Source organism: Oryx dammah, unplaced genomic scaffold (assembly GCF_014754425.2).
Source record: "Oryx dammah isolate SB20612 unplaced genomic scaffold, SCBI_Odam_1.1 HiC_scaffold_25, whole genome shotgun sequence".
Lineage (NCBI taxonomy): Eukaryota > Metazoa > Chordata > Mammalia > Artiodactyla > Bovidae > Oryx > Oryx dammah.
The window spans coordinates 100,087,303-100,113,312 of NW_024070209.1; the positions used below are offsets into that span (position 1 = coordinate 100,087,303).

At 53.7% G+C, this 26,010-nt stretch overlaps 1 protein-coding gene across 1 annotated transcript; it reads left to right on the plus strand.

The window, feature by feature from the left end:
- The first annotated feature begins 654 nt into the window (after window positions 1-654).
- AIF1L (allograft inflammatory factor 1 like) lies at window positions 655-25,834 on the plus strand. The gene is made up of 6 exons (XM_040225407.1): window positions 655-842; window positions 1,076-1,137; window positions 14,968-15,034; window positions 17,477-17,518; window positions 19,375-19,537; window positions 23,057-25,834. Exons 1-6 carry the CDS (start codon window positions 812-814, stop codon window positions 23,142-23,144), a joined length of 453 nt encoding a protein of 150 aa, XP_040081341.1. The 5' UTR covers window positions 655-811; the 3' UTR covers window positions 23,145-25,834.
- Window positions 25,835-26,010: the final 176 nt, after the last annotated feature.

Genomic DNA, 26,010 nt, shown 5'->3' on the forward strand with positions numbered 1-26,010 from the left:
CATCCTGGTGGACTTGTACTCCAGGCTCCAACTTTCTGACTTTTCTATAACGTGGAGCGGTGGAGTCCTATTTCACAAAGTTTTGAGGATTAAATGATGTAACACATATATCCTGCGTTGATCTGGCAAAGCGTGCCTGGTGCCCAGTGAGTGATCAAGGAAAAGGTTTTATAAACAAAACACCAACTCGTTCTAATTGATTTCAAGTGTTAGTGATACCCGAGAGACACTTTGTCGTTATGCGTTTTCTCAGCAAGCTACAAGCGTGTACATCTTTCAAGAGTTAAGAGGAAAGGTTGGGAACGTTGGGCCTGCCTTTCTGAAAGGACGTGCTGCGCAAAAGGCGAAAGGAGAGTTCAACTTCCGGCAACTGGGACCTGCACTGGATGGATCCTCAGAGTCATTCCACGAAGTGAGTACTAAAGTCGTCCCCGTCCGTTTAACGGGAAACCGCGGCCAGAGCGGGAACGGACTGGAAGAGGTCCCGGGGACGAAGCGAGAGGGAGGCGCTCCCGGGAGGCCCCCGTGCGGTGCATTTTCCGCGTCCTCCAGCAGAGGGGCCGGCCGGCGGGCTCGGCGTCCCGCATAATAGCCGCTTTGATGCCGGCGGCGGGGAGCAGAGGGGAGGGGAAGCGGGGCGGGCCGGGCGGGGAGGGAGGGGGGAGGGGAGTGTCTCGCCGCCCGCGCCATCCCTCCGCCCCTCGGTCCCGCCGCCACACGCCGCGCGAGCTCGGACCAGGCGCCCGCCCCTCCTCCTCGTCCCTCGCTGGCGGCCGCGAAGCCCCGAGCCGGCGGGAGCCGTGTGCTCACCATGTCGGTCGCGCTCAGCAACAGGTTCCAAGGTAGGCATCGCGGTCCCCCCGCCGGCCCGCGCCCCTGCCCCGCCCCCTGCCCCGGCGGCTCGCGCCTCCGCAACCCCCCCACCCCGGCCCGCGCCCGGTGGCCCCCGCCCGCCACCTGTGCGCGCGGGGCGCTCGGTGGGGTCTGCGGCGCGCGGGGAGTGGGCGCGGGCCGAGGGCGCGCGGCCCGGAGGGAGACCCCCCGGCTTCCCCGGCCGCCTCTTTGTCTCCTCCAGGAGGGAAAGCCTTCGGTTTGCTCAAAGCCCGGCAGGAGAGGAGGCTGGCCGAGATCAACCGGGTAAGCGCGCGCCGCTGCCTTCGCTTTTCCAGCTCCACGCTGCCCCCCTGGGCAGCTTGCCAGTCGCCCCCAAATCTCCCAGCGCCCCGTGGGGTGGGTCCCACCTCCGTCTGCGAGGCTGTGCTGGCTGCAAAATCAACCCCCCTCCTTCTCCCGGGCTTTCCCCAATTTCCTCTCTCCAGCCCTGTCTCCGCGCCTCCAGGTAGGTCCCCCTCCAGCCCCTCCACCTCCCTCTGGTCTCGGGTTGCAAGTTGCTCCTCTCAGACTAGGGAGGTGGGGCCCTCTCTGGAGCTCTGATGCCAACCCAGTTCACCCGCCCTGGGCCGCCCCCCCGGAGCTGGCCTGGGATCTGGCGCAGGGACTTGGCACTGGAAGGGCCCCCCGATGTCTGAGTTGTCCCCTGTTTTACAGCGGTGGAGGGAAGAGAGGCTCAGAGAGGTGAGGTAGTGGCCCAAGGAGGCACAGCAAGTCTGGGTCAGGCTGCTGTTAGGACCCCGGGCTCCAGACTCACAGGCCAGTGATCTCGCCCCCCAGAAAATGTTGGCCTCCTGGCTGGTCCCCCCACTCCCATAACTCCTTCTCACTCAAGTGCTTTTAGGAAAGGTTGCCTTAGATACTTGATGCTTTTCATCCTGATCCTGGTGGATTTCTATAAAGAAATCTTTCCGGCTCTTGCCAGACACACAATGGGACGTTTTAGACCTGTGCTTAAAGACTACATTTAAACTCAGGAAGAAAGGGAAAACTGTCAGGGCCTGCTCGGATTGGTCAGAACTCGAAGGCAGCACCACAAGCCCTGGGCTCAGATCTGGTCTCCATCGTGTACCAGTTCTGCGATCCCTAGCAAGGACCTCTCCTCGCAGAGCCTGGGTTCCCCGAAGGGCTCAGTAAGGGAAGGAACGTCTTGTGATTGGTCCAGCACCTGGCCCGGCAGGAGAGAAGACCTCCATGGGTGATATTCGGATGACTTCTTGAGGAGGATGTCCCAGGTTTCTAACTGATGGCAGAGCCATGCCCACTGAAACAAGGCTGGACATTTCCCCTGCTGGTTCCCTTGGGCTGCTGGGCATCCAAGATCCAAGTGTGGCTCAGAGTTCCAAGTGGACAGCGGTGAGGGTCCGCGGGGTCCTAGGGGGAGGCCGTGTGGAGGCGGGTCCGAGGGCTGCGGCACAGATGTAGTATTAACTCTCACCCGGGGCTTGCAGTCTGATTTCCATGGACTGTCTAGAACTAGGCAGCCTGTCTGGTTTCACTCCACCAGTAGGAAACCCATGGAGGGCTCTGGAGACCCCAGGGTCCCACCAGGTTAAACTCTGGCCCCCTCGTCATCATCCTACGCCTGGCCTCTTGGTGCCGTCTTGAGCGCAGCTGGACGTCCAGACCTGGACCTCTGGCTGGGACTCTCAGGGGTCCAGGCTGCTGGGCTCCCTCCCAGGTCCCGTCGCAGCTGGCCCAGCCTTGGTGTTGGCTGCTTTTGCCCTCTGGACGGGAGCCTGGAACCCTGACCTCATACAGCCCCCTGGGCCACTTAGCCGGCCGGGTTCCAAGCCAGTTGAATCCACCCACAGCCAGAGGACCCTGAGCCAGAGACAGCTGGAGATGGGAGAGAGGTGACTATAGTTGGACAGACCAGCGGAGCTGAGAGTGTGTGGGACTTTCCATGCCAACCCTGCCCGTGGGGGATGGGGCGACTACATGGGGTGGGGGTGAGGCTACAGGGCTGTTCTGGGAGGTGCGCTGACTTGGCTCAGAAAGGGGAGGGACTGTGGCTCTCAGGGGCCAGTCTGGACAGCACTGAGATTGGAGATGGTGAACGAGCGAGGGCCATGTCTAACCACCTCAGGACCCCTACACCCAGAGCGGGCACGCAGCCAGCCAAGGCTTCACAGAGGCCAGTGGCAGAAATTCTGGTCTAGTGTCCTTTCCCTGCCTGGATGCTATTCTGAGATCCACTGTGGGAGCCCAGGCTGGGCTGCTGGGATCTAGGCTCTGGGCTCCTGAGGAAGGAGGCACCAGGATGAAACTAGAAGCTTGAGCTGTTCCCCACCACAGCAGCAAGTTTGTCCCACCATAGTTGAGAGTCATGGGTGGAGGTGGGTGTTCACTGGCTCTGTGACCTTGGGCAAGCCTCTTGAGATAATGGTAATATGTTTGTTGTGATTTTTCAGCTGAGATAATCTATGCAGAGTACACAGGACAGCTGCCTGCTGTCTTGATTGTTATCATTGGTTTGTTTGGGACTACAAGGTGCAGGAGTGGAAACCAGAGGCAAGGTCTGAGATAGGCTGGCTGTTCAGCCTGAACCAGACCCCTTTGTCTGGCAGAACCTTATCTTCTCCTTCCTGAACTGGGAGCAGAGATGCCTGCTCTGTTCCAGGTCCCTACAACGATTGTCATTAGAGATGATCAGACTGAAGCTCCTTGCAGACTCTCGGGGAGTCACTGTGTCTGAGGTCTGAGTCTATTGCGCACGTGGCCATGGCCACGGTGGAAGTTCCCTAGAGTCGATGGATTCTTATTGTTGCTCAGTTGCTCAGTTGTGTCTGACTCTTTATGACCCCATGGACGGCAGCACGCCAAGCTTCCCTCTCCTTCACTGTCTCCCAGAGTTTTGCTCAAACTCATGTCCCTTGAGTCTGTGATCCTATCCAGCAGTCTCATCCTCTGTCACCCCCTTCACCTCCTGCCCTCAGTCTTTCCCCCAATCAGGATCTTTTCCAATGAGTCAGGGACCCATATTGGCAGCCCAGATTGCCTGCTTTTGGGGTGTAGCTTCATTGTAACTCCACTGAAGTGGGGTTTTTGGGGTGCTGGGCTGAGCAGCTGCCCGGTGGCCCTTTGGAAGCTGGAAGGCATGAAGGTCGGAGCTTCATGACTCACTGTATGTGTTTGGGCGTCTCTGTGCCTGCTGCCTGGGGCAGAGCCCAGCCTGGCGACGAGCTCTGGGGGCTTCTCTGGGCCAACAGTTTCTTTGCGGCCTTTCTCCTCCCTGGGACGGGCCAGTTTCCAGAGGGCAGCAGGGTAGCTCAGTCTTGGCTATTGTTATGATAAGGGATTCAGGAGTCAAAAGAGAAGGAGATTTGGGTGGACCCAGAGGTCCCTGTAGAGCTGTATGAAAATGCACTTTTTGGGGGTTTCACTCTAGTTTTTGCTGTCATTTTCTGCACACTTGGCATGTGCTGGGCAGTATGCCAGGCATGCTTGGGACATTATCTTATTGGATCCTCACTCCAACCCTGTGAGTGTCTGTTCCCATATTGCATGAGGTGAGATTCAGAGGGGCTGAATATACTACCTGGGTTTAAACAGCCACAGGAGGCTCCCCAGGTGGCTCAGAGGGTAAAGAATCTGCCTGGAATGCAGGAGACTCGGGTTCAGTCCCTGGGTTGGGAAGATCCCCTGGAGGAGGGGATGGCAATCCACTCCAATGTTCTTGCCTGGACAACCCCATGGACAGAGGAGCCTGGCAGGTGACAGTCCGGACACAGCCGAAGCAGCTGAGCATGCACACACACACAAGTGGCCACACTTGACCCCAGCCTTTCCTCTCCATCTCTGAGCTTGACTGGGGCTCCCTTGTGGGCATCCCCACGCTGTGTCTGTGTATATCTCTGTGTGTGTGTGTGTGTGTGTCTGTGTGTGTCTGTGTGTGTGTATGTCTCTCTGTGTGTCTGTGTGTGTGTGTATGTCTTTGTGTGTATGTGTGTGTGTCTGTGTGTATGTCTCTGTGTGTGTGTGTCTGGTTATGTGTGTCTGTGTATGTGTGCCTATGTGCGTGTCTGTGTGTGTATGTGTGTGTCTGTGTCTGTGTGTGTGGATGTCTCTGTGTGTGTGTCTGTGTGTGTATGTCTGTGTGTGTGTATGTGTGTCTGTATGTCTGTGCTTGCGCGTGCGCATTCTCTGCATCACTGGAGCCGGCAGGACCTCCTACCCCCCTACATAGCTGACATTCCCCGCACCCTGATGGCATGACAGGTGACCCCGGGTCAGCCAGACCCGGCCTTATATGGCAACAGGACAGATTCTCTCCAGCTTCTTGCAGGAACCAAGGGAAGCTACAGGACTGGGCGGGTGCCCCTCAGAGTGTCCTTAGCCATGGGCCGGAGCAGGAGGAGCCTGGAGGGTGGTGAGAGCTGCGGCTTGCGCCAGCCAGAGGCCAGAGGCTCATTTACAAAATAGCTTGCATTGTGCTTTCGCTCCAGGCCTGGTGCTTAGCGCGCCTCATCTCACTGACTCCTCTCAGTGGAACGCTGGATGAGGTGGATGCCCAGCAAGAGTCTGTAAACATCCTCATGAGACAAGGATTACTTGGCCACCCAGTTTAGAGATGAGGAAACAGAGGCTCAGCTAGGTGAAGTCACCTGCCCAAAGCCACCCAGCCAGGAAGTGACAGAGCCGGGATTCTGTCTCCCAACGCTGCCCATGGCTCGGCCTGGCCCCTGTCCACCAGGTGGTGTGGCCTCACTATGACACAGGCCTCTCTTGCTTACGTGGATAAGGATCTCTGGCTACCATCCCGCCCTCTCAGCTCTCCAGGGTCGGATGAAGGGCACTCGGCATTCCCTGTAGCATTTTGGTGCCTGATATTAGTCAGAGCCCACGTGCCACCTGTGCCAGGAACTGGGCACAGCAGGCCGGGTAGCTCTGCCCAGGGGGTGCTTCTCCCTGGCCCCTCCCCCAGCAGCGGGAGGCCTCTGAGTCCTGGCCTGGCACTGTACAGGTGTGTCTCTTGTACTGTGGACTGGCAGTGCTACCCTGTCCCCTGCCCAGGTGAATGCCCAGCTGGCATCGCCAGGCACCCGTCTCTCTTGCTCTTCCTTAATATATTATAAGGGAGATGGTGATAAGCAACCACGTGAGCCTCTGAGGATTCAGTGTCCCTGCAGGTCCTGCCCCTCTCGACCTTAGTGTGGCCACGTCACAGGAAGCCGGAGATGGAATTTCTGCAGGGTCTGCTTCATTCGGGCAGGTGGTGGGGTGTTTTTCTCCAGCTGCCCCGTCTACTGGCGAGCACACCGTGTCCGGATGAGGCCCCAGAGCCGCCGTGGGGAATGTGAGCCTGTTGTCCTCGCGGGTGCACATTACAGGCACCTGCTACACGCCAGGCCCCAGGCTGGGCATCCGTGACCTGGCCCTGGCCCTTTAAGAGCCTGTGGGCTGCGTCAGAGGCCACAGGGCCAGGCATGGTGCCACCTGTCCTTGGGGTTTTCTCCCAGGCCTTCGGCCGCTGGCCCCTTGGATGGCCTCCAAGATGGTGATATCTGCCTGCCCTAAAATTCTGCTGCAGCTAATACATAAAGACACGCCTGGAGGGCCGGGAGCGAGCATCCGGGAGCAAGTGCTAGAGGTACCAGCCCAGAAAGGGAGTTACATGGGGTCCGAGGGTGGGACAGGCAGATGGCGAGGATCAGGAGGCCAGGACACAGCATCCTGGGGCTGCCAACCCCTGCTGGTTCAGGAAACAGCCCCTTCTGGGCATGAGCTCTCAGGGGGAGACTGGTGTGCATCAGAGAGTATAGATGACTAAGAGAGGCAGCAGTGAGCCCACGCAGCTGCGGGCACCATCCCTGGGGTCTGAGATGGGCACACTCTGTCCTCCGTGGATGGCCCATTACTACCGGCTCAGCCTGGTATCCAAAGACAAAGCCAAGTTTGCCCTGGAGGAGGAGGAGTGACCAGGGGTCAAGGCTAACCAGGAGGACTTGATGGCACAATGTGAGAGAGAGTCGTGGGTGGGCCTCTTCTCTGCCCTTCCGCTATACGCTCTCTTGGTGTGGCTTGAGTTTGGGTGATCCAAACACACAGTGATAACTGCTAACCTTTAGTAAATATGCTGGGCTTCCCTGGTGGCTCAGACAGTAAAGAATCTGCCTGTAATGCAGGAGACCCAGGTTCAATCCCTGGGTCAGAAAGAACCCCTGGAGAAGGGAATGGCAAGCCACTCCAGTATTCTTACCTGGAGAATCCCATGGACGGAGGAGCCTGGGGGGGGCCACAGTCCATGACGTTCACAAAGAATCAGACCTGACTGAGTGACTAAGCATACACACAATAAGTATACTAGAAGTGAGGATTTTTCTATTCAGTTCACTCATTTAATCTTTATACCAACCCAGTGAGGAGGTTCTGTTATTATGGTTCCATTTCACAGATGAGGAAACTGAGGCCCAGAGTTATAAAGCAAGTTGCCCTGGGCCACAGAGCTAGTAAGTGCTGGAACTGGGATTTGAGCCCAAGCAATCCAAGTCAAGCTCCCTTCCCCATCCCTCTGCCGAGCACGCCCTGCACTTGCTGGAGGAAAGATGGTTTGGTCAAGATCTTGCCCTCTGAGGCCTCCGTTTCCCCAGGTGTTGACAAAGAGGACCAGCTGGATCTCTGAGGAGTCCCTTCTGGATTCTGTGACTGGGTGGATGTCGGAGCAGCTCTGCCACCTCTGGGAGTCCGGGCCGTGGGCAGTGACCTCCTGGCTCATGCCTTCTTGTTTTCAACCCCAGGCTCTTTCCAGCTTGCATTTCCTGGTCCTTTGTTAGGAACTGACCAAGCCCCCAAGGGCTCTAGACTGTCTACTCTCAGCCCAGCGGGCCCCTGAACCCCTCATACCTGGATGCTCTGACAGCAGTTTCTGCAGCCTGAAAAACTGGTCTGTGGGGACAGTGGGTTGGAGTGGGAGCGGGGGATGGGACTAGAATGAAATGTCTGCACACACGCCCCTTCTCAACCCCCTAGAGGGCTATAGAGTGGTTCCCTGGCCTCTGGAATAACCTCTTTCTGTAGCTGCCCAAGAAGAAATACTGCCCAAATCCCAGTATTGACCTTCTTTGCCCAGAAACCATGGCCAGGCCTTATAAGGGGCAGGGAGGGAGCTGGGATGGTGAAGGCAGATAGATAGACCTTGAATTGTGAAAACACTGTGATCTTGAGTAAGCTGAGCAATCTCTCTGGACTTCCGTTGTCTTATCTGGGAGTTGAGGACACCCGGAGAAGGGAAAGAGCGACTATAACCGGCCTGAATTGGGGGAGGGGGTTTCCTTCCTAATCTGTTTAATAGTTGATGATGGTCTGGATGATGAGCTGGGGGTTATAAGTGGATTGAATGTATAGAAATGTTAAATGATAATAATAAATTGTTGTTCAGTAACTGAAGCGTGCAACCCCATGAACTGCAGCATGCCAGGATAATAAATCGCTAACATTAATTTAACGTTTACCAAGTGCCAGGTGCTGAATTAAGCTCTTTAGGTATATTTACCTACCTACTGTAACACTCAGGACAAGCCTATGAGGTAACTATTTTTCTCCTTCCCAGGTGGCACAGTGATAAAGAATTTGCCTGCCAAGCAGACTTGGGTTCGACCCCCGGGTCGGTAGGATCCCCCAGAGAAGAGAATGGTACCCTACCCCAGTATTCTTGTATGGAGAATCCTGTGGACAGAGGAGCCTGGTGGGCTGCAGTCCTTGGGGTCGCAAAGAGTTGGACACGACTGAGTGACGGAGCATGCAGAGATGAGGAAACTGAGGCCCAGACGAAGTCATTTCCCCACGGCACTCAGTGCGTTCAAACCTAGGCATTCTGACTCCAGCTTGCCCTCTTGTTTCTGTTTTTGGTGGTGGTGGTTTAGTCGCTCAATTGTGTCTGACTCTTGCGACCCCATGGACTATAGATAGCCCTCCAGGCTCCTCTCTCCATGGAAATTCTCCAGGCAAGAATACTGGAGTGGGCTGCCATTTCCTCCTCCAGTTTCTTTCTTTTTCTTCAAACATCTAAGGTGACCTTCTAGTTCCATCTCCTCCACCTGGAGGCCCAGAGCTAGGGCAGGGGCTGCTGGGGTCTGGAGAAGGCACCCGCCCAGTGGGCATGGCTGTGCCCTGAGGCTGGGCAAGGATGTAGGGGGAGGGGCCTGGAGGGAGGAAGCTGTGGGCTGTGCATGAGCAGGGACCAGGAATCCAAAGCTCTGAGGTGGGGTGGGAGCTGGCAGCCCAGCCAATAGAGCTCCTGTTCCTGCCTCCTGCCTTTCCGCCTCCCCACCCCCCTGCCAAAGGCATGGTCCACACAGCTGCCCCAAGCCCGAGGTCAGCATGGGCTGCCCACCCGCCCATAAACAGGTCAGCTGCTTCTCCCACCCAAAGTTGCCCTATGGCTCAAGCATTTATCACTGTTGCCACTGGGGGAAAATGTCATTCCAGTCTCAGCCCTCTCCAGCCTCTGTCATATGCAGAAACATGCTTTTGCAAAGCTGCCTTTTCCATTTCAGGAGGGAGGGTGGGGAAAGTCTTCCTGGGCTGAATGCAGTCCTCCCTGTTCACTCAATGCTCACATTTATTGAGCACCTACTATATGTTGGGAATTGCCAGGTGCTAGGCATCTGTGGGGCAGAGACAGTAAACACATCCTCCTAGAACCTGTTACCAAGAACCTGCCTTCTCATAGCATTCTTCCAGCACCCACTGCCACTTCCTTCCTTCTACTCCTCACCTCCGCTCAGGGAGGGAACCCGAGCCTCTGCTGTGGAGTTTCAGCCCAGCTCAGCCTCTTGCCAGCTGTGCTGCCTTGATGTTGTTCAGTCGTGTCCGACTCTGCGAGCCCACAGACTGCAGCACTTCCCTGTCCTCCAGCATCTCCCAGGGTTTGCTCAAACTCACGTCCATTGAGTCGATGCCATACCCCCATCTCATCCTCTGTCGCCTTTCTCCTCCTGCCCTCAATCTTTCCCAGCATCAGGGTCTTTTCCAATGAGTCGGCTTTTCGCATCAGGTGGCCAAAGTATTGGAGTTCAGCTTCAGCATCAGTCCTTCCAATGAACACCCAGGAGTGATCTCCCTTAGGATGGACTGGTTGGATCTCCTTGCAGTCCAAGGGACTGTCAAGGGTCCAGCACCATAGTTCAAAAGCATCAGTTCTTCGGTGCTCAGCCTTCTTTATGGTCCGACTCTCACATCCATACATGACTACTGAAAAAAGCATAGCTTTGACTAGACAGACCTTTGTTGGGAAAGTGATGGCTCTGCTTTTTAATACGCTGTCTAGGTTTCTCATAGCTGGAGAAGGGACTGGCAAACCACTGCAGCATTCTTGCCTTGAGAACCTCATGAACAGTATGAAAAGGTTACCTTGATGAGCAAGTTGTTTATCCTCCCTGAGTCTCAGTTCATTGACCCTTCCTGCAAATATTGGCCAAAAAGTTAGTTTAGGTTTTATTCTAGGAAAACCACTTTTTGGCCAACCCAGTATTGACTGAGCACCTACAGAGTAGAACCCAGCAGGGGCAGACAGCTAATGGACAACACCCTCAATAAGCAATTACACTGTAAGTCGTGTTAAGAGATAACTCACTGTGGAATGCAAGGTGTTATCTTAAGGTGGATCGGAAGTGGGGGGGGGGGTCTCCAGGAGGCTGTGTGGCATTGAGAGGGTGACAGTTGAGTAAAGACCAGGAGGTGACATGCAGCTATGTGCGCTCCAGGCAGGGGACACAGCTGCCATCCCGTGGTGGGAGCGCACTTGGCATGGGGGAAGCAGAGAAAGGAGGCAGGATTGCTGAGGCACCCACTCTTGGGGTGAGAGCTGGGGAGTAGAGGGCAGAAGTGAAATAGCATGTTAGATGGTGATCAGTGCTAAGGAGGAAATTGGCTTTATCAGTGAACAGACAATAGTCTTGGACACCTACGGCTGCCTGCTGAGAGCCGGGCCCAGGGTCAGGTCCAGAGAGGGGTGTGGCTATTAAGCACCCCGCAGTTCAGGCTGATCTCTTGCATTCGTGTCTGATTTGTCTCCAAGCCCTGGGATGGAGTCCTACCCCTTGACCCCCATCTGTCTGGAATCCGTAGAGGTGAAACCTTGAAACTCAGACTGGGTCTTGAACCCACAGTCTTTTAACTAAGATCACACACTTGGTCTCAGGACTTAATGAAGCTCAGGTTCTCCATGTCTCATCACAGAAAGAATTCAATGAGAGACGAAGTGATAGGTAAGAAGTGGATTTACTTAGAGAGAAACACACTCCACAGAGAGTGTGGGCCATCTCAGAGAGCCAGAGCTGCGGCAGGGTACGGGGTTGTCAGTTTTTATAGAGCTGGGTAATTTTGTAGGCTAATGAGTGGGAGGAGTATTTCAGCTATTTGGGGGAAGTGGTGGGGATTTCCAGGAACTGGGCCACCGCCCACTTTTTGACCTTTGAAGCTGAGGCTCCGGGTCTAGTGGAGGTCCCCTCGGCCACCGTCTTGGACTCAGGCTGTATCATTCTTTTAAAGTCATCCCCTGCCCCCTTCCCTCCTGTTTCAGAGGTGGTCAACATACATTACAGACAGGCTCCAGGTTGGTGCAGGATTTCTGGTCAACCAGAAAGAACAGGGGAGTTCGGAGGGCCCCCGGGTCTCTTCCCGGAAGATCTCAGATGTTGGGCTTTGCCTGTGCTCTTGTGCTTCCTAACATGATCAAGTGAAGGGGTCACAGGCACAGTGTGGTGAGTAGCCTAAATGGATTCCACTTAAAAATTCAGAGATTGTGAACTTCCTTCTTTTATGAAATATCCTTTTCTGAACTCATGGCAACCGTCAATGGTCATTGTTTAAAGACTGGACTTGGCAAAATAAAATCTTGGACGCCCTATATTCGTATTTCCCCCTATTTTTTTTAAATGTTTCTGCTTTACCCCAAAGGCTGGGAACCCCTGGCTGGTTTGTACCTCCGCCAGACAGATGTGGCATCTGTGACCCCAGGAGGTACCTGGTTGGCACAGGGTCACAGACAAGACTTAATTGTCCTGCTTTTGGTCGGGGGGCGGGGCAGAGGAGAAGAGCTAGAGCTACGAGAAGAAGCCAAGAGGAAGGGATGGACAGACAGAGCCAGCTGACAGGAGGGCAGTCTCCCAGGCTGCAGGGGAGGGTTCCAGCTCAGCGGAGCCAAGTGCAGGCAAGGCTGTGCATGGTGCGTGGTAATGAGGCTCCGAGTGAGGCTGTGGCTGAGCCAGCTGGACCCCATGGGCCCCGGGGCTGCCCCCCACCTACTCAGCTGCTGGAGCCACGGGCCCTGGGGTCCGATAGATGCGGGTTCCAAACCAACCTTGAGCTTTCACCTTGCCTGGGTACCTTGGAGGTGTAATATATTGACCACCTTTGTCCTATTCTGACCTGCAAACTCAAGTAACGGTAGCTGTGAGAACTGAATGGGATCACATAGTGTCTGCTGAAAGCAGAGGAGCAATCAGAGGCCCCCTGACCCAGTGAGAGAAGCCACATTGGCAGGGTGGTGGTGGTGGTGGGGTGCCTCCTACTCTGTCAATGGGTTCTGAGTTAGTAGGGAGGAACTCGAACCCTCGAAGGGATCAGATGCTGTCCCACACAGAGTTGTACCTGTTGTTTACTGAACAGGGACGTTCGAGCCTGGTGCTAACTACCCACAGAGTGTTGTCTCACTAAGGGGTAGATGCCTGAGGAGGTGGGTACCTGTGTGCCCATTTTGCAGCTAGTAAGGAGGAGGCTGAGATCCAAACCCAGAGAGCTTTATCCTAACTAAGGTGCTTGTCATTCTTCCGTTCTACATTGCATTTACAAAGACTGGCTGGGGAGGTAGTGAGTTCCATGTCCTAGGAGATGTGTAAGTATAGACTTGGTCATCATTTAGCAGGAAATGATGGCAGGAATTATCAGAAACAGGTTGCATGATTGACCCAGATCATTTTTTTTTCACTTAAAGATCATTTATTGAACTACAAATATATATTTATATGGGATGTTCCAAAATTTTAAATTAGAATTTTGTAAACTCCTCCAAATTAATTTGTAAGATGTATTTTTCAATAGTAGTTGGCCTAGTCATAACAGGAAAAACATTCAAGAGAATGGTAGAAACCCAAGTTCAGTATCGTGATTACCTCTGGGAAGGGACAGAAATTGGATTAGGGAAGAGCAGAGGGGAGCTTCAGACTGTGTATTAGTTAGACCTAGATAATATTTAACATTTTACTTTATTTTAATGTTTTTGGCCACACTGCATGGCACATGTTCAAACAAGGATGGAACCCGAGCCCTCTGCATGGACGCGTGGAGTCTTAACCACTGGACTGCCAGGGAAGTCCTCTAACATCATGTTAAAGAGGGACTTCCTGTAATTTTATGATAAGGACCTTGTCTTACCCTCCTTGGTCTCACCTGCTCCCAGGATACCTAGAACAGAGCAGTGTACCCTGTGGTCCCTCAGAAACTGTTGAAATAATGAAAGGATGGAGTCACAGGCATGTCCATGCAGCTCAGTGAGAAAAGCAAGGTCCAGGGAAGTAGAGGGGAAATTCTGCAAACTCTGGTGCCACGATGGCAGCACACCCTCTGCTTCCTCATCTGAATGCAGATTCCAGGGCCCCTTGAAGATGAGCAACAAGGGAGGTAAGACACAGGAGACCTGAGTTCGATCCCCAGGTCAGGAAGATCCCCTGGAGAAGGCAACGGCAACCCACTCCAGTATTCTTGTCTGGAGAATCTCATGGACAGAGGAGCCTGGCGGGTTATGGTCCATGGGGTCACAAAGAGTTGGGCATGACTGGACAACTAACACTTTCAGTTTCAAGTAAGACACCTGCCACTGTGCCCAGCCTAGCAGGTGCTAACTGTTAGTTTTTGTTTTAAAGTCAGATGAATACCTGCTCACTGCCCATTTTTAAGTATTGGGATTAAAGATGCATGCTCTAAGTCAGACAGAACTGAGCTGAAGCTCTGGCTCTGTGAGCCTCAGTTTCCACATCTGTAAAATGAGAATAGTAATTATAGCTACCTTCTGGGCTCACCGGGAGATCCAGAGTGAACGTGTGGGCAGGTGCTTCATTCTGGGACTGTTATTTAATCCTCCATCTCCCTTCAACCCCATCTGGTTCTGAAAGGGCTCAGTTGAGTTTCTCGAAGCATCTGAGGGGAAGGCGGACCCTGTTTTACAGATGAGGACACAGGTCTGAGGGTAAATGACTTCTGGAGAGAGAGTAATAATAATAATATAACAGCTATTGTTTATTGAGCTGCCAAGATTCATATATATACTCTCCTTGGATTTGCAGACAAGAAGAAGTTAACAATCAGTTCAGTTCAGTTCAGTCGCTCAGTCGTGTCCGACTCTTTGCGACTCCATGAATCGCAGCACGCCAGGCCTCCCTGTCCATCACCAACTCCCGGAGTTCACTCAGACTCACGTCCATCGAGTTGGTGATGCCATCCAGCCATCTCATCCTCTGTCGTCCCCTTCTCCTCCTGCCCCCAATCCCTCCCAGCATCAGAGTCTTTTCCAATGAGTCAACTCTTTGCATGAGGTGGCCAAAGTACTGGAGTTTCAGCTTCAGCATCATTCCTTCCAAAGAAATCCAGGGCTGATCCCCTTCAGAATGGATTGGTTGGATCTCCGATAGTTATACCCATTTGGCAGATAAAGCGAGAGAGATTCAAAGAGGGGTCAGTTGGCTCAGGATTGCCTACTTAAGGAGTTCATGCTGGAACCACGTGATTTGCCTTTGCAGCTCACGGCTTTGTGGAACTTGAAGCTTCCTGGGTGCCCAGAGGGGAAGCCCAGGTCCCTGTGTCCCTACTTCAGAGGCTGACTGAAGGTGCTTTGTCTTCCAGAGCAGAACCACTGGGCCTCACCGCCAGCTGCTAAACAAACTTCCTACCCACGGGCTGGACCGTGCAGGTCTGCCCCTGAGGGTTGACAGGAGGCCAAGATAAACCCCGAAGCCTCCCGCCCAGCCCGGCCAACCCCAGCCACCTGGCGGGAAGGGCGGCACTGGGCAGGGGGCCTGTGTGTTGGTGAGCTTTGCCTGCTGACCGCCTGCTCCCTGCTGTCCTCTTCCTCCATAGGAGTTCCTCTGCGACCAAAAGTACAGTGATGAAGAGAACCTGCCAGAAAAGCTCGCAGCCTTTAAAGGTAAGCTGGGGCTGGCTGCCCCCCATCCCCAGGAGAGCTGGGTGGCCCCCCTTGCCCTCACACATAGCGTTCCTCACCTACGGGGCCAGGCTGCACCCTGGTTTCATCCAAAACACCCCACTTCCAGGCGGACTATGAGACAGGGTGTCCAACCCCGGGGACACCCCTCGCCCGCAGGCCCCTGGCCCGCCCTGGCCCTCTCTCCCCTCCGCTGCCCAGCGTGGCTCAGGTTGGCTCCTGCCCGCTGCTGCCCAGGCCCGCCCTGCTCGCTCCCGGGGCCCCAGGACACAATCAGCTCTTTGTCGCCGTGCTTGCCTCCCCTCCTCCGCGGTGGAGCGTCTCGGGAGCCCCTGCGGAGAATGGACGTTTGTGTCGCCACAGTGGGGCAGGGGGCAGAGTTTCTGCCCATTGAATCCCCAGCAGCACAGGATGAAAAGAAAACAGGGCCCAGGAGCCCGCGCGGGGTGGGGGCGGCAGAAAGGTCCCTCTGTTCTGGGCCCTGGTGCTTGGTTCCCAGCCAGCGGCTTGAAAGGAGAGGAGCTGTGCACAGAAGGAGCCGGACAGACCCACCTTTGGTGCCCAGAAGATGCACTCCGGGTGTGGGAGCCCTGGGCACGCTGGGGGACCACTCAAACTTGGCATTGTGGGCATCCTCACTGCTCCAGGGCAGAGAGCTGGCCAGTGCTCCTCGGACCGCTTACAGCTCAGCCATCCTTGAGGCAGGACACCAACGGCTGAGCATGTGCTGAGCACTGACCTTGGGCTCAGGGTTGCAGATCTCCCCGCCTCAGCCCAACCCAAGCCGCGAGGAGATGGTGCAGCTGAAGAAACTCAGGCTCAGAGAGGTGGTGTCATTTGCTTGGGGTCACACAGCTCACTACTGGCAGAGTTGGGGCTTGAACTGTATTGGTCTTCCTCCAAAGCCTCTGCTCTTAACCATTACACAATTGGTGCTTTTTACATCATAAAGAAAGAAAAAAGGAAGAAAGAAGGCAAAGAAGTAGAAGACAGACACTCTCGCCCTGGCGGGTCCTTCTGCCCCTCCCTTCCCTGTGCCAATGCAGAGCGGCCTGTCTGTTTCCTTCTCCCTGAATTCTAACAGGGTCACTCTTCAGAGGTGGCTCTGAGAAGAGGGATAGAAGTCCCAGGGGGCTCCACGCTCCTGGTCCTCACTGGGATGTAGGATGGGGTCCATCCTGGGACCACAGGAAGATACCTCGGAAGTGAAGGGAATGTGGGAGTTTTAAATCACTCACTCGTTTCATCTCTGCATGAGCTCTACTAGGCACCAGGCCATCTGGGACCTGGGGGGCACAAGGAACACACACTCAGGGCGGCCCCCTGGCCAAAGGAGCCTGTGTCCTCATGGGGGAAGGGTGGTGAAGAGAGAGCAAGGGAGTAGAAAGTGTGTCACATGACAGTAGGTGCTTTGTGGCGGTGACGGGGCCCAGTTAGAAAGGCTGGGGGCCCCTGAAAGCAAGAGGAAAGGCCCTGAGAATTCCTGGAGGGACATTCCAGGCAGAGGGGTGGCAAGGCTAAAGCAGGAGCGTGTGGGAGATGGCCCAGGAGACATAACATGCTGCTGGGGCAGCAGGGTGGGATGGGGGGCATTGAGGGGGGTGGCGGGCCTGGAGTCTGGAGGGCAGACGCTTGTGAAGGTCACGGGGCCTTGCAGGCCACTGGGAGGATCTTGGCTGTCTCATGCTGGCTGCTCAGTGCAGAAGAGACCCCGAAGGTTCCGCCCTCCTGTGGCAGGGGCGACCTGCCCAAGGCCGCAGGACTTCCCTGCACACACTGCCTTCTCAGGAGATACCAGGCTCATTCTTCTGACCCCTTGATCCCGGAGGTCGAACTCCAAGTCTGTAATGAGGTTTGCAGGGAGTGTCCGGGGACCCCTGGGCGCTGTACATGGCACGTTGCGGTCAAGGGCAGGTGTCCCAAAAGAGCATCAGGTTCTCAGTGAAACCCATGAGCCCCCTACAAAAGATCAGAACTGTGGGGACTTCTTAGCTTGGAGGTTCTCTCACCCAGCTGCTCATCTGAATCACCCGAGGGCTCTGAACCCACCAATTCCTGCCCTCAAGATCTGCTTCCCCAATCCTGCAGATCCGCCTCCTCGGGGCCGGGCATTTATTTCAGTCTCTTCACAGATGGTTGGGATGCGGCCAGCCCTCACTGCTGGGGGCCTGGGGGAAAGCAGCTGCCCATCTTGGCAGAGGGTCAGAGTGGACCCTGGGCACCTTTCTCCACCTCGCCTGCTGTCCAAAGGTGCAGTGGGGTGAGCCCTTTCTCCAGAGACAACAGCTGAAATGGCAGGACTTGCATCGAGCCCCCCAAGTGGGGTGAGGAGGCTGGTGTGGGCTCCCTGAAGACCCAGCCAGTTACCCCCCAGGGGAGTCACTGGGGCCCTGCTAATGCCAGTTTTTGCTCTGTGATTTCCAGAGAAGTACATGGAGTTTGACCTGAACAATGAGGGCGAGATTGGTAAGTGAGACCCCAGGGGTGCTGGGCCGGGGGAGGGGAGGCACTTTGATGGGTCGGGGGTGGCAGGTCAGAGAGTCCTCCTGCCTCACCAGCCTGTGGTTTCCCAGTGGACCCTCCTTCCAGCATTTCTCCCCCTCCTCTGCCTTCTCTCGTTTTTCTCCTTTCTGAATATTTTTATCCTGTTTTCTTTAAAAATGAAATGTGAAAGTGTTTGTCATTCAGTCACGTCTGACTCTTTGCGACCCCATGGACGGTAGCCTGCCAGGCTCCTTTGTCCATGGGATTCTCCGGACAAGAATACTGGGGTGGGTTGTCATTCCCTTCTCCAGGGATCTTCCCCACCCAGGGATTGAAGCCAGATCTCCTGCACTGCAGGCAGATTCTTTACCATCTGAACCGCCAGGGAAACCTCTTTAAAAATAGGGGGTTATTAAATTAATACATCATCCCTATAAAATGGTTTGGAAGTCACCGCAAAGCACAGGGACAAAATACGTCACCACAACCCCACCTCCTAAAATACATCACCACAACCCCAACCCCAATAGCTTCCTTCCATTCTTTGTGCTAATCACAAGCAGTCTTATACCACTTTAGAACCTTTTTTAAAAAATAATATATTGTTTGTATTTTGACATATGATTCATTTTTTTGAAATATAATTAATGCCTGCATAATATTCCACTGTGGAAATGGAATGATTTATTCACCCAACACCTTAGCATCGCCCTTTCAGACAATGTCTGGTTTTAAGTCTTACTAATAATCCCATGAAGGACATCTTTGTACGTCAGTCTCTGTCCACACTGCTGATTACTTCTTTAGAGTAAATCTCAGGAATTAGGCATTCTGGGTTAAAGGCTTTTGAAGCATCTTGCCAAATTGCCATCCGGAAAGGCCTTGCCAATTTAGCTTGGCCCACGGCGTGTGGGGAACGGTTGGTTCACTCCTTCCTGTAGAGCGTTGTCCAGCTTTCACTGAAATGTCCTGGACATCCTGGCACCTCGGTCTGACATCAGTGCGGCCCACCCTGCCTCTCCGGGGAGCTGGTCCACCCCTCCCCCGGCCCTAAAATTGGCCCCCGCCCTACCCCCACTCCGCTGTTTGCTGACCCATTGTTCATGGAACAATCCGAAGGAAACTGCCTCAGATCTTGGGAGCCAGGAGGTCAGAGGCAGCAGCTCCTCGGGGTGCCTCCCTTGTTTTTCTTGAATTTGGTTCATTTGTTGGCTTTCTTGCTCTGTAGGCTGTTCTGGGCCCCCTCTCCCTTCCAGCAAGGTGGAGCCTGGGACTGTGGGGTAGGAGAGGCAGGTCAGGGAGACGCTGGCAGCCAGCACCCGGGGAAGCGATTTCTAATGCATGGGTCAGGCTGACTCTCTGATCCCACTTCGCTGGACTCGATTTCCCGGGTGGCTGGAGCAGTGGACTCACGGTCACCCGAACCTCAGGCAGCGCAGAGAAAAAATAGAATGAAGAGAAGCCGTGTGTCAGGGGCATCCTCTGCATCCTCACTCCACATGATCCCATCAACTATTTGATCACTGATGGCAGGAGGTTCAGAGAGGTTAAGGAGTTTGCCCCACATCCCACAGCCAAGAATAGCAGAGCTGGATTCCAACCCAAATCTGCCTGACTTTAGAAGCCCATGTCCCTAACCCCTAGTCCATACTGCCTCTGAAGAGAGCAGGGAGGGTGTGATGGGCTTATTCTCCCAAGAGGAGAAAAGTCACTGCCTGCAGTCTCCAGGGAGGGGCCATCCTGCCGGGCTTCTTCTGGGCATGGGGTGCCGCCTGGGAGCTTCCCAACTTGGCCCGGCAGCCTGTCCCCACTTAACAGATCTGCTTCTCCTCTGGCAGATCTAATGTCTTTGAAGAGGATGATGGAGAAGCTTGGGGTCCCCAAGACCCACTTGGAGATGAAGAAGATGATCTCGGAGGTGACAGGCGGGGTCAGCGACACCATCTCCTACCGAGACTTCGTGAACATGATGCTGGGGAAACGCTCGGCGGTCCTTAAGCTGTGAGTACTCCTGCCTCTCCTGGGGTCTCTGGAGCCAGAGTGACCGTGTGTGGAGAGGTTCCTGGTTCGACACCTGAGCTAGTCCCCGGCCAGGAGGTAATTCATTTCTCTGACTCACTGGGCAAGGTTCTTAACTTCGCTGAACCTGATCTCTCATCTATCAAATGGTCCCGTTAATAAGTACCTTGCCCGCAAAATGAGCCCATAGCAGAACCTAGCGAAATCAGCGCCCGGTAAGCGGCAACGGTGATGGTGATGACGATGATGATAACTGCACAGCTGAGACCTTCTGACCCTCAGCTTCCTCCTTTGTAAAATGACTCGACTACCCCACAGATTGTTGTGAGCGTAATCTAGAGCCAAAAACCAGCTCAAAAGGAAGGTAGTGTTCAATCTTGATGCTGTTTCTTTCTCTTCTTTTTTTTCAATTCTGCTTCTTAAAAAAATTTTTTTTGGCTACAGTGGGTCTTTGTTGTGGCACAAGAGTCCTTTCTCGCTTCTCTAGTTGTGGCATGCAGGCTTCATCACACTACTGCATGTGGCTCTTAGTTTCCCGACCAGGGATTGAACCTATATCCCCTATCCTGGAAGATAGATTCTTAACCATTGGACCACCAGGGAAGTTCCTCTTGACGCTACTTCTTGCTACTGAAATGACTTTGGGAATATTACTTTCAGCCCCTGAGCCTCAGTTCCTTCACCTGTAAGACAGAGATGATCTTATGTATCTTGCATGAAATGTTGTCCTGAGGGTTAATGAGCTAATACATATGAGGAGTCAAGTCCAGCACCTGACCGATGGCAAGTGCCTAGTGTGTGGTAACCAAAATCCCAGTTTGCATCTACTTCCCCACTGGAGAGCAGCAGAGAAATTCCTTGGAGAGTCCCAGAGCATTTGTTCGGACTGTAAAGGATCCTTGCTTGGATTTCATAAGATTAATTAAAAAAAAATGGAAACAGTTGATTTATGATATTGAGTAAGTTTCAGGTTTATAGCAAAGTGATACAGTTATACGTGTGCGTGCGTGCATGCATGCACGTTAAGCCACTTCAGTCGTGTCGCTTTGGAACCCTGTGGACTGTAGCCGACCAGGCTCCTCTGACCATGGGATTCTCCAGGCAAGAACACTGGAGTGGGTTGCTGTGCCCTCCTCCAGGGGATCTTCCCGACCCAAGGATTGAACCCACATCTCTTGGGTCTCCTGCATTGGCAGGCGGTTTCTTTAACACTAGTGCCATCTTGGAAGCCCAGTATGTATATATATTTTTTCAGATTCTTTTCCATTAGGGGTTATTATGAGATATTGAATATAGTTCTCTATGCTATACAGTAAATCCTTGTTGTTATCTGTTTTATATACAGTGGTGTGTTTGTGTAAGATTAACTTCAAATGTACTAATGTAAAATATACCTGTCTCATTTTACAAAGAGTGAAGCTGAGTGACCTGCTCATGAGCCCCTGGGTTTCAGGCTGGTCAGAGCGTTTAGTGTGGGGCAGGATGATCAGGAGGTGTGGTAGGAAGACCATACAGGTGAGATCACACCGCACCTGAGAGGCTAGGTGGTAGCAATAGGAGTGATGATGCGATTAAAATGACACCTAAGATTCAGTGGATATTTACTCTGTATTGGGCCCCAGTCTGCACGTTGACTCCTTGGATTTGTCATTTATGAATTCAGTAAATATTTATGAAGCACCACCTCTGTGCCAGGAATTATGCTTGGTGCTGGGGACCCATGAATTGCTTACATTCTAATGACAGGAGACAGACAAAAACAAAGCAAAAACCCCAAACACCAGGCTGCAATAGGGCAGCACACAGAAAAATAAAGTGGGCAAGAGGACTAGAAAGAGGTGGGGTAGTGGACAGGGAGGATCTCAGAGAGGTGACGTTTGACCAGAGCCCTGCGTGAGGGGGATGTGAAGAGGTGAGGTGGGGGAAGCTACATGTGCAAAGGCCCTGTGGCACAGCCGGGCTTTGATGCTCAAGGAATAGCATAAAGCCTGACGAGGCCTGTGTGCCTGGAGGACACTGAGTGAAGGATGAGTCTGCAGAGATGGGCGGGGGCCAGACGATGTGGGGCCTTGAAGTCCACGGTTGATTCAGCATCGTCTGTTTATTTATTTTTGGCTGTGCTGGGTCTTCGTTGCTGCATGCAGGCTTTCTCCAGCTGCAGTGAGCGGGGGCCGCTCTTCATTGCAGTGTGCGGGCTTCCCATTGCAGTGGCTGCTCTTGTTGCAGAGCACAGGCTTGAGGCATGCACGCTTCAGCAGTTGCAGCTCTCGGGCCCTAGAGCACACAGGCTCAGCAGTTGCACCATGCAGGCTCAGCAGTTGCAGCTCACAGGCTCCAGAACACAGGCTCAGTAGTTGTGGAGCCCAGGCATAGTAGCCCTACGGCCTGTGGAATCTTCCCAGACCAGGGAATGAACTCACGTTCCCCCGCATTGGCAGGCGGATTCTCATCCACTGCACCACTAGGGAAGTCCCAAGGAGCTGACTTTTGAAAGGTCTCCCCGACTGCACTGGAGGAAGAGTGGCTGCAGGCAGGTCGTTAGGAGGCTCACGCACATGTGCAAGTAAGAAACGAGGTGCTCAGCCTGGAGGGGCTGAAGTGCAGGTGGGCAGGGGCTGTTGGAGTCGGGGGTGATCTTGGAGTTAGAGCTGGCAGGGTTGCCTCCAGGTTAAAGGAAAACAAGGAGTCTGATGGTTGTAAGATCTGGGTTCTGAGTTGAGTGAGTGATGGTGCAGTTTGCTTTGAGAGAAGAACAGGGGGCAGGTGGGACTTGAGCTCAATTTTGATGTATTGACTTGGAAGTGCCCCTAGACACACAAGGGGAGAGATCGAGGAGGGAGCTGGCTGTGCAGGTCTGGTGCTCAGAGGCCCTTTGTGGACGATCGAACTTTGGATGGGATTCAAAGCCAGGGGCCTGAAGGAGCCTACCCAGGGAGGGAGACCAGAGGGAGGAGAACAGTGTCACTTGGAACAGCTCCAGGCTGTGAGCGCTTTTGGCATCATCACATTTAGTTGGAAACACTGAGCACGTGTTGAGTGTCTTGCTTGTGACACCAGTTGGGAAGGAGTAGGGCTGGGATTCCTTCCTGAGGCTATACCTTGAACCCCCACCCTCTGCTACCCAGACTTTACCGTCAGAGCAGTGGGAGATTTTTGAAGATCTGGGTTTTGAGCAGACCTACAGCGCAGACTAGCCCTGCCTCCTCCAGGCAGGGTGGTCCGGGGAGGCACATGACCCAGAAGTCTGAGGTCTGGAATCTCATTCTGCCTGTGTGGCTCTGAGTCACATTGCCCCTTGGCACCTCAGTGTTCTCCTCTGTAAAGTGGGACCATCTGCCTGCAGAGGCTTCTGGGAAAATCCCCCTGGAGAGAGGATGCAAAGGCATTCTGTGGTGGACCCTTGCAGATGTGAGGGCTAGGATGATCTTTCCCTGGATGAGGAAAAGAGTTCTAATCCTGTTTGTTTTCTTTTTTTTTTTTTTCTCACCACTTCCAAACCAGAGTCATGATGTTTGAAGGAAAAGCCAACGAGGGCAGCCCCAAGCCAGTGGGGCCCCCTCCAGAGAGAGACATCGCCAGCCTGCCCTGAGGACCCCTGCCTGGACCTGCCTCGCCCTCCCCACTCTCTTCCTCCCTCCTGACCTCACCCTTCGTGACTCACTGTGACCTCTTATTCGTTTTGTTTGGTCGTCGTGTGTTTGTTTTTTCTTCAGCAGAATCAGTGATCTCTTTGTATAGCACAAATGATCTGCCTTTAAATGGGCCTTGGGTTGGGGAGGCCAGATCGCCTCCTTCTCTTTTTCCTTGCGTCTCCCCTCCCTGTGCAGAAGGGCTGACATTAAACCAAAAACCAGACGGAACAGGGCCAGGACAGGGAGACCAGAGCCTGTGATTCCTCACACGTGAAGCTGGCACTCTTTGTCTTTCCAGGTCTCTGAGCTGAGTCCTGGCATCCTGGCCTGGCACTGGTGAAGACCTCAGCCCACTTTTAGAAGACCCTGGAGTTGGGATAAGGCTGTAAGGTCTCGTTAGGGTTTCCTCAGACAGGGATCTTGGGTGTGCTAGGATGTGGCCATGCAGTGTCCCACCTCCCTGGCTGGTCTCCCCCAGTCCACGCCTTGTCTTATTCTCAGTGAGGTGACAGAAGGAGACGAGGAGAGGGGCTTGGCAATGTGAGCCCTTCCAGAAGTTTCCAGAGGAATCCTCTAATCTTGCCCCCAGCCACACCTTTACAGGCAGCTCAGAAGGAGGCTGCAGCACCCCCTGGCCCTTGCTGGGGCTTCAGAGGTAGAGGGGATCCTGGGGCCTTGGGGAGGGGTTCAGCTCAGTCTAGTCCCACCTTTCAGGGAGGATGTTGAGGGCGATAGGGTAGGCGGGCGAGGACTTCAGTGCTCATGGCAAAGAGAGGCAGCACACCACTGTTAAGCCAGGAGCTGAGAAATAGGTTGCCTAATCTGCTTGAAACCTGACTCTGCTTCCCCATTTGCCTTCACACCTTCCGTACACCATTCATTCATTCGTTCTTCATTCATTCACTCAGCCACTCAACAGATATTTATTGACAACCTTTACAAGCTTTAAGCCCCCACCCCCACCTCACTTTGTCCTGACATGTGCTGTGCCCACTGTCTCTCTGATTCATCTCTCTGTTTCCAAATCACTCAAAACCTTGAGCCTGGGAGTTGGATCAGGGTCACCTGTGTTTTTTATTACGGACTAGAGTTTTAGAGCCCTGAGCCACCCTGTGGGTTAGCTGGGGCAGGCCTCTCAGTTCACAGGTGACAAAACTGTGGTGACCCACAGGGATTAAGTGCCTTGTCCAAGGTCAGGGGTTTATCTGGAGATGGGGGATCTGGACTGGGGCCTGGGCATTCAGATACCCTCTGCCCCTGCCTCATCTCTGCTCTGGGCTGGCCTCAGTCAGTGATGAAAACAAGGGAAGGGACAGGGAGGGGCAGTCTCCTAGGTCAACCCTCGGGGAGGGCCCTGGGCCAGGATTCACCCTTCCTAGTGCCTCTGAGGCAGGATCAGCAGGGCCCCCAGCCTTGACCTGTATTCTGTAGTCCCTTCCCCTGCCCACTTAGGACTTAGATGCACTCATCCATTGCACATGTTTATAAGCACCTGTTACCGGCCAGTACTGAAAAGGAGAGACTCATGGAATTTAGAGTCTAGTGGGGAATTCAGACCCTGGTGATGAACGTTGGGAAAGAGGAAGCTATGAGGTGACTGCATTGCAATCCTAGGGGCCTAACTGGGCCCAAGACTGGGCAAGAGTCCTGCAGAAGACTTTGAAAAACCTCAAGTGGGAAGGTCTGGGGGCTGTTGGAGGCTGGAGCCAGTGTGAGCTCCCCGTGGCTCCTTTGACCCATAATCAAGGACCCAAGGAGCTGACTTGACGACAGTTTTTGAGGAAGTGGAGCAGGTAGGGGGTGGGGAAATGGCCAGGTTGGATTAATCCACTGGTCTTGACCAGTTCAGGAACAAGATTATTCGGCCATGAATGGCTGATCTTCAGTCTAAGGAGGTACTTCAAATGCATAAGCCTAGTTGAAGTTTAAACCCCAGCAAAACATTCCTCCCTGTAAATGTAAAATCTCACCCCCACATCTCCTCCCCTGCTCCCACCCCCGAGATCCTTAGCTGAGCAAGTGTCTGTCTCCTCCCCTTCCCACTGCCTCTTCTTTCTGGGACAGGCTGAGACGTTTGAGCAAGGAAATGCCTTCCTTGACCAATCATCATAGTGTATCTGTACCTCACTCAGACAGGAGGGCAGAACCATCTAGGCTTAGTGCAGTGGTTACACACTTTACAAGATTGCAGGAAGCCACTTTAAGGGAGGAGAGCAAGTGGGTGTGTTTTCAGCTTTTCGAAAGAGCAGGAAAGGGTTCTCTCATTGGATGGGGAGTGTCCTGGAAACCCCACCAGTTCCTTCATCATTTCTTGGAATTCAGCTCCTGAAGGGAGAGGGTCTCAAGAGTGGTTCCTGGAAAGGGAGGTCTGCATGTATTTCAGACTGGGGTTATTAGCTATAGGACTCTTACTTCTTTGGCTAAGGGCTCAGCTTCTTAGATGTCAGCTGCCTTCTTTCTGAAAGACCAAATCTAACTAATGTAACCAGCAACTTGGGGACTGCCAAGTATGGCTTCGTCCCTGCCATTCAAAAGGAAGGAGTGTGTCGGGCAAGTTCAGGTGGATGCAGTATGTGTGTGTGTGCATGTGAGTGTGTGTGATACTGGATATCATCTCTACAGACTGGAAATAAAACATACAAACTTATCAGTGTCTTGACTGGTATATTCTGGGGATGGTTCTGACACTCAGGAAATTCAGAAGAGCTAGCTCATATATTGCCATAGTGAATGAATGTATCTGTGTACTAGGCTGTTAAGACATTGAACGTCCTTTACTACATACAGCAACCCCATAAGTAAGGTTCTAGTGTATCAGCCTTG

Coding starts and splice junctions, on each gene's coding strand:
- AIF1L (XM_040225407.1), top strand. CDS start 812: ATGTCGGTCGCGCTCAGCAACAGGTTCCAAG. Junction 843..1,075: donor GCTCAGCAACAGGTTCCAAG/GTAGGCATCGCG, acceptor TGTCTCCTCCAG/GAGGGAAAGCCTTCGGTTTG. Junction 17,519..19,374: donor GAACAATGAGGGCGAGATTG/GTAAGTGAGACC, acceptor CTCCTCTGGCAG/ATCTAATGTCTTTGAAGAGG.